The sequence below is a fragment of the Miscanthus floridulus genome, chromosome 14, assembly GCF_019320115.1.
Source record: "Miscanthus floridulus cultivar M001 chromosome 14, ASM1932011v1, whole genome shotgun sequence".
In the NCBI taxonomy this organism is placed as follows: domain Eukaryota; kingdom Viridiplantae; phylum Streptophyta; class Magnoliopsida; order Poales; family Poaceae; genus Miscanthus; species Miscanthus floridulus.
In genome coordinates this window covers 37,726,332-37,734,263 of record NC_089593.1, presented here as the reverse complement: position 1 = coordinate 37,734,263, position 7,932 = coordinate 37,726,332, and the positions used below count along the sequence as shown (strand labels likewise).

General features: G+C 42.2%; 1 protein-coding gene across 1 annotated transcript; it reads left to right on the top strand.

The window, feature by feature from the left end:
* The first annotated feature begins 1,114 nt into the window (after window positions 1-1,114).
* Window positions 1,115-7,917, top strand: LOC136504724 (2-dehydro-3-deoxyphosphooctonate aldolase). Its single transcript, XM_066499698.1, has 14 exons — window positions 1,115-2,625; window positions 2,738-2,794; window positions 3,139-3,236; window positions 3,338-3,434; window positions 3,863-3,928; window positions 4,584-4,643; window positions 4,767-4,841; window positions 5,497-5,581; window positions 6,050-6,108; window positions 6,759-6,803; window positions 7,148-7,246; window positions 7,364-7,411; window positions 7,515-7,562; window positions 7,650-7,917. Exons 2-14 carry the CDS (start codon window positions 2,756-2,758, stop codon window positions 7,704-7,706), a joined length of 876 nt encoding a protein of 291 aa, XP_066355795.1. The 5' UTR covers window positions 1,115-2,625; window positions 2,738-2,755; the 3' UTR covers window positions 7,707-7,917.
* The last annotated feature ends 15 nt before the right edge of the window (window positions 7,918-7,932 follow it).

Genomic DNA, 7,932 nt, shown 5'->3' with positions numbered 1-7,932 from the left:
GCGTCTCGGGCTCGGTCTCGGAGGGCTCCAATCGGCCACTCGGCCTATACAGGTACCCTCATGGCCTCACTCTCACCCTCACCCTCACCCTCTATTGCGCCCGCCACAGCGCACAAAGGCGCCACAGGACGCCACGGCGCTATGGCGGACGCCATACACGCCGGAGCCGTGGCGTCGTCGTGGCGAGAGCCAGAAAAACGCCACGCCTTAACAACTACGGTAAGCTCAAAATGATATTTGTTAATTTAAAAAGTAAAATGTTGAAGAAAACATCACTAAAACTCGTTCACATACTCTTAGAGATCACAATATACTGAATGAGCCACTATAACGCAAGCTGGCAAGCCAAAAATGTGAATCTCCACGCATGCCAAAAATGTCATAAAGTCGTAATGATGCTTTAGTCAATGTTTAGGAAACTAAGCTTGGAAAGATAATCGATGAAGGAACTGATCACTACCCAACCAGACAATAACGAATGCAATTACAGTTGTGAAAGAATCAATAAGGGTAAATGAGAAGTAAAATTTATGCTTCTTGCCCATGTCCAACAGCTTGTGGAGAAATCATTTTTTTCAATTTATTGAGAATAGAGGTATGTTCCATCTTCCATGACACATGTGATAGTACAAGGTCCCATTGATGTGGCACTCATTGTTGAAAACACACACACACACACAATTGTGGATGTCTTCTGGATAGGCTTGTTTCCATGATAGCAGAATACATGAAACCATGTGAAAATACAAACAAGAATAACCTAATAGTCTATACCTTGGCAGGAGGCAAATAGCACACACACTACACGGTGACCACAAGGTCCTAGAGAAGATTTTGATGCAACTGCAATCCATGGTACACATGACAGTGTGTATAGGCAAAACAAGAACACAACAAAAATAATCATAGTCCTATGGCATGTACTCCCTCCATTCCAAATTATAATTAGTTTAGGCTTTTCTAGGTACATAACTTTTGTTATGCATCTAGATATGCACTATGTCTAATGCATAGCTTTTACTAGAAAAGCTGCATATATTTGGAACAGAGGGAGTAAGTGACAGTGCCTTAAAGAAGAATGCAAAAGGGCAGTCGAAATTATGATAAAAGACTTACAGCTTCATATCCTTCTCGGTGATAAGAATGGTGGGTACCCAAAGTACAGAAACGGAGTGTAACTGTAGTGGTCAATTTCATGGTCAATTTCAACAGAACAGACCCTCACAATCTCCAATGTCTTGATATTAAGCGAGAAAAACGCTAAACTTCTAGCACTGGCTTTCTCGAAGCCTGCTATGATTATATATCCTTCTGCCACACCAAAACAAAATAGCAGTAATAATCAGAGGGAAGCTGGATTGCAGACTCCGTCGCATGCTCATTGTCATTTCAAGCGTCAGTTTGCCAAATGGAGTGCAGAAGCTCAGGAAATTCTGGACCGGCACGAGTAATTATCCCAATCCTTCCTTCACCAGCCTCCACAACAATAACACACCGATCTTCATGGTAAGGTGGGAGGCCAACAACCGAGAATTCCATCCTGTTAATGTCGAGCTTGAGCAACTTGTTGCAAGATTGCAGTTTCCAGTAGAAGCAACCATACGCATAACTGGGCCACAGATCCACGGGTGTTGTGAATTGTTGTTGAACGTGGAAGCCTGGCGCATCCGAACCGATAGAAATGCCATCGGACCAGGTGCCAGAAAGCGAAGAGTAGACAAATGCCACAGCCAGTGCATCACAGTACGTCCAGGCAACCACCCTGAATTGTTCCTCCTCTTAGTCTGCTGCGGGGACAAAGAAAGCGATGAAATTTCCGATGTGCTCGCCCCGGGCCGGACCAAGGACGGAGGCTACTAGGCTTTCTGGTATGGTAGGCAGCGGCGTGCACCCCCGCGTCAAGGGGTCGCATACGGCGAGTTCCGGGAGGATATGCCCGCCCGCACGCTCCTCATAGCGTATCAGGAGAACCCGGCCGTCGCGGGCATCGGAGTAAATCCAGCCGGTTCGTTGGCACGGAGGGAGGTAGGCCAAGGAGAAGTCGGCGGCGCGGACGAGGGCGTGCGCGTTGGGGTGGCGAGCTTCGGCGGGCAGGAATCTTCGGGCCGTGAGGATACCGAGGAGGAGCGGCGGGTGGAGGGAGCGGTAGCGGCGGAGGAATGAGGCGGCGGAAGGAGTCGCACGCTGCGGAGGCGCGGACAAGGTCGGCGGGGGAGGCGACCCGGACGAGAATCTCCTCGACAAGGTGGTCGGGGAGCGGTGGCGGCGCCCGGGCTCCGGGCCCGGGGAGGATCTGCGCCATCGCCGGCGAAAGGGTTTGGATGGACGAGAGCTGCACGACGAGTGTGGGGTGTGCCGTGCCCGTGCGTGCCTGGCCGGCGCTCGTGTGTGCTGGGCTGAGCCTGCGACCGTCCGGCCCACAGCATTTTCGGCCTGTGTCCATACAGCCCATTAGAGCTCAGCTTAATCAGCCAGCCTATATTTTCCTCAAGTCCTCCCGTCGCTGTCATCCCCCGCTCAGGCAGGCTCCACTCCCCTGTCTCCTCTCCCCTGCTGCCTGCGCCGCTCCGCTCCGGTGCGCGGTCCGGCACTCGCATCTCGATCCCTCGATCTGTCTTCTCTCGGGTTTGTGCTCTTCACCCCGCCTCCCGTGATTCTGCTGCATTTCTTTCTCGTATTCTTGAGGTTCTAGGACTGGGACGGACGGGCCTTGATGTTTTTGGTTGCGCCGCCGCAGGGAGGAAGAAACGTGTAAATGGAGGCTCCACCCGTGGCGCTGTTCGACTCCCTCAAGGTGCGCATCGCGAGTCGCTTTTGTAATTCTCACCGTCATCTGGGCTGCGGCATTTCATCGATCATCCTGCGAGCTGTTCAGGGTTTAAATTCTTGCCCTTTTGTTTCGGCTGCGATGTGGTAGCAAATCTTATTTACCTTGTTCGAGTGGATCTGAGAATTTGAGCATGTACAGTGGAATTCCAAGCAGTGTATTTTTCTGGTTAAAAGGAATGTCGATCGTGAGAGTGTCGTGTTTGTGGTAGTTTCTTCGTTTGCCCTCACATGAATGATACAGACGACAACTAGTGTGATCATGTGTTATGTCCTGTGTTTTTTTTTTAATCAATCTCAGTCTTGCAACAGGCTGCCAAACCATTCTTCTTGCTAGCCGGTCCCAACGTGATTGAATCGGAGGAGCATGTCCTGAAGATGGCCAAACACATTAAAGGAATTACAACCAAGTGAGCACGAAGTTGAGACTTGGGATCAGTCTTTTTTTTCTCTAATAAAAAAACCGGGGCTAAATTAAACCTACTCTGTTACCTTTTGTTCTCCATGACAGGCTTGGAATTCCACTTGTGTTCAAGTCCAGCTTTGATAAAGCAAACCGTACATCGTCAAAATCATTCCGTGGTCCTGGTCTTGAAGAAGGCCTAAAGGTGAGCCATGTTTTATCCTTCATCAGACCAGGCATTTCCTAGTTTTGATTGTATTGGTCTTCAGTAGTCAGTACAATGTGCAAATTCATGTCAAGCCACTCTTTCTCTTATGTGACACTTGTTTAGTTCTCTGCAATTCATATGATAACTAAATTGGCCATAGTTTTGGCATCAGTGATTACCTGAATTATTGGAAGTGGCTGGACAACTAGAATTACCTGTTCAAATACCTAGTGCTATATTGTTATTTTGGCCTAATGGCCTAGGTTGAGATTCCAGGAGAAACATTAACAACTAGCCATATCTTGGAATTTGTTCAAGTACTAATGGCCTGTGTGATGTGTATATGTACCTAATTGTTGACACAGCTTTTCACGTGCGATAGTGTGTTTATATTATATTGTTTTTTTAATTTCCAATTTTGTTAGATCCTTGAAAAGGTGAAAGCAACATATGACCTTCCAGTAGTCACTGATGTGCACGAAAGCCACCAGGTAACCCATCAACAGATTCTGCTGTGTCAATGCCCGATTTGGCTTGATTCTGCACCAGATCATGTTTCCTTTGTACATTTTGTACTGTAAGACATGTTTCTTGTTCTTAAGTAATATTGTGAACAAATTTGTTCTTTTGTGCTACCTGTTCTTGCATTCCAGTAACAGTAAGACATGTCTGAGTTTTTTTTTTTTCATTCCAATCTCATAAGGAAACTGGCAAATGATTCTCTATTTCATACTAGGTACCACTAGTCATGTTATGTTTGTGTAGTCATATATAATTGTCAGAAAGAAACTTTTGACACCATGCACTTTTCTTTTCCAATTTTTTAAGATGCATCTCTAGTTCTCTACACAATTGAAGGTACACAATTGAAGGTATTGAATGGTTTGGTTTCATTTCAAATCCTGGATTTGTATTCATACCCGGATCTGCTTTTCATAATTTCATACTTAATTTGAGAGGTGAGCTGTTACTTTTCTGAGCATATGTGGAACTCAATAACACCATTACCCACTCTATTATAATCAAACAACCCATCTTGTTGCTAACTGCGCATTACCTGCATTGCCCTTTATCAAGTCACAATCTCCTACTGCATATTATTTGCTCTAAAGGTATAGATGGTTCCTAATAATTTCATGAAATCAGTGTGAAGCTGTTGGACGAGTTGCTGACATTATACAGATTCCAGCCTTCCTCTGTCGCCAGGTACAACTTTGAATGAAAGGATTTTCTGTGGAAAACAACAGTTTTTTCATATATTTAAGCATGAGTCTGCATATTTATACCATGTTCTGCATCTCTAATGCAAACATATTACTATGATAACAGACTGATCTTCTAGTGGCCGCTGCTAAGACTGGAAAAATTATCAACATCAAAAAAGGACAATTCTGTGCGCCTTCTGTAAGTTGCATCTTACTAACTGGTAGTATAATTGAAATTTGAATACAGGAAATTTTAGCTACTTGCTAATTTAGTATTTAAATCATTACCCTAAAAAGGTTCTGTGCTGTTAAATGTTGCACAAAGTAACAAACATTCCATAGTGTCCTTAGTGCTACTTTTCATAGCAATTTGGTGAAGTTTCTTACTTGATTGTTATGAATGAGGTGCAATGTTGAAAGAATGCGGAACCCTTTGCTCTTGCTGGAAATTTTCATTTAATTGAGTCTAATGAAATTTCTGAAGTAACTTGGCTTAAGTTGGTAGAATTTTCGCATTACTTTAGCTGACAACGTGAAACTTAACAAAAATGATATCAGTCTGTCCCTATCTGATCTATGATAATCCATTAATCTTCTTGTTGAGTTATAGTGCATGTTTCTTCATATGACCTTTCCCATTTAAGCATACATTTGTCTGATATTTTTTATGGAAAGACAATTATCCAGACATATGTTGTCTTCATATTACTATAGCTATTTTTTGACAAGATACACAATTTTGAGGATGTTCTTATAGAATGACCTCCTGGTTAAGGCTTGAAGCTAATTATTTTACCAGATTTACTTGTTTTACTTTTGCATTTGCTTGTCAAAGTGAACCTTTACATCTCCAGGTTATGGTGAACTCTGCAGAGAAAGTAAGGCTTGCTGGAAACCCAAATGTGATGGTCTGTGAACGTGGTACCATGTTTGGCTACAGTTAAGGCATCTTTTGGCTCTTTCTTTTCTGTTTATCGCCCACTTAATATACATGAAAAAGAGAGAACAATTAATCATTGATGTTGTTCTAGGACATTGCCACTAAGGAGAGTAGGTAACATGTTGTAGGGTTGTAGAATGACTATGAACCAAGTAGCATTAGAGGGATGAATGCTTCTTGAAATATATGATGTCACTGTATAATCATTTTATGAATTCACCAGTTAAAGTCATGAGAGCTAGATTAGGGTTGCCTTCAGATCATTTGGCATGCAACAAAGTAATTGATACCGTCACTTCTGGAGTTGTGGTTGGAGATCAAGCTGCAGCTCAAGAAGAAGCATCTAGAACTTCCACAGCAGTGCGCAAACTGTCTCATAGTGCACACCTCATATTATGACTTCCTTCATTATTAGTTATTTCTCAATTTCTACACAAAGACTGACATTTGTTACAATTAACACACAGATGATCTAATTGTTGACCCAAGGAACTTTGAGTGGCTGAGGGAAGCCAATTGCCCAGTTGTAAGTATTGGAACCTTACTCACATCCCTAACTGCATAATCCACCACCTGTGTAGACCCATCTGACTTGTTCCTTATTGAACACTTCCATCTAGTTTTTCAATATTTATGGCATTGCACAAATCTCAAATCGTGGATCAACTAGTGAAAAGAATCAAGTTAATACTTAAACCTTACATAGATGCAACCTGATCGTTATAATGGGAATGATGACTCCTTTGTGTCAATTTAACTGTGTTAGCATTGAGCCTTTTCTTCTGATCTGGTGCAGTTGTTTTGACATACAAAGGTGGTCCTTCTCTCCTGTTGTAAAAAATGAACCTACGTTGTTAAATTTCAATTAATTCAGATAAACATTAATCTTCCAACAACACAGATGTTAACAATGAATGCTAGTACTGGAATAGCATTTCACCAATCTTGGACAAAAATAATTTAAGATCAAGCCTTTTCTACATTTCACCAGAAAGTGGTTGTATTTCTGTCTGATGCTTTGGAAAAGTTCCATTTTATTAATATCCACAACTCATTTGTGATTTGTCATTTTCATGCTTCTCGTTTTCCTTTTTTTATTGTACCCTTCTTGATCCCACTATGTGGTAGCTAGCAACAACCATGTTGTAAATTATAGACCACTGATATGCATTTCAGGTAGCTGATGTAACACATGCTCTACAGCAACCGGCTGGAAGAAAGGTATCTTTACCAATTGTGATGTGCATTTACCAATTGCTACCTGATGTAAACTTGCATGCAACATTTTAAGTGCTATGCTGTTCCAGTCATGGTCTCATCTCTATATTTAATAACCACAATCACAAGAATCTGTAATGTCCAAAATTTGGGCCTTCGGATCTATTTTAGGTTAAACAGTCTCACTATTATGTTGAAATTTTACCTACTATAAAAAACCAGCAACCAAAACAGTAGTTGTTTTAACTTCTATCACAACTTCAGAACTACCTTATATTGAATTCATCGTTGTTTTTGCTGGTGTTTGTTTTCGTTAAATTGGGGCTTGCTGTGTTCTATTTTGTAAGCTTGATGGTGGAGGTGTTGCAAGCGGGGGGCTACGAGAACTAATACCATGCATTGCAAGGACTTCTGTTGCTGTTGGTGTTGATGGTATTTTCATGGAGGTAAAGAGATGTGAAAATAAAGAAATGAGGATGCTATGTTGTTCCTTTAGCATAATCTGCTGTTATGCTCATTAAGCAAAATTATCAAATTAAATCTATTTTATTGCATTCCCACAGGTACATGATGATCCCTTGAATGCACCATGCGATGGCCCAACTCAATGGGTATAATCCAGTTCATTCATGCAATCTTTTCCACCGTATGTAGCATTGATGATGTTTATCATATAACCCGCATACTATTTGTTTGCACTCTTTTCTTTCTTAGCCATTGCGCAATTTGGAAGAGCTATTGGAGGAATTGATTGCAATCGCTGTAAGTTTGATATCCTTCAGTATATTCAAGCCAAATCTCAGTAAATTTACCTTACGTTTTTCCACCTTTTTCTCCCATCATGTGAAGCGAGTTACCAAGGGAAAGAAGCCATTCAAGATCGATCTCACTCCGTTCCAGGAATAATCTGCTTTGGTTGATAGAAAGCACAACGCCAGCATCCATGGGATTCAACAGGGCGGATTTAATATGAATGCTGTACTTGTTACTGTTTCGAGCAAAAAACGAACTATTGAATTGAAACCTGTTGGGTTGGTTTGTGTTGTTTCATCAGTTGTACCACCATGTTATTGGACAAATAAATCATCACTAGACAAATGCAATTGTTGTCTGATTACCAGCTTGTCGCTTC

Bases quoted from the DNA above. Each gene is read 5' to 3' on its own strand.
- LOC136504724 (XM_066499698.1), top strand. From the start codon at position 2,756: ATGGAGGCTCCACCCGTGGCGCTGTTCGACTCCCTCAAG. The intron at 4,644-4,766 runs GTACAACTTTGA...CTATGATAACAG, and splicing joins CAGCCTTCCTCTGTCGCCAG to ACTGATCTTCTAGTGGCCGC. The intron at 6,804-7,147 runs GTATCTTTACCA...CTATTTTGTAAG, and splicing joins AGCAACCGGCTGGAAGAAAG to CTTGATGGTGGAGGTGTTGC.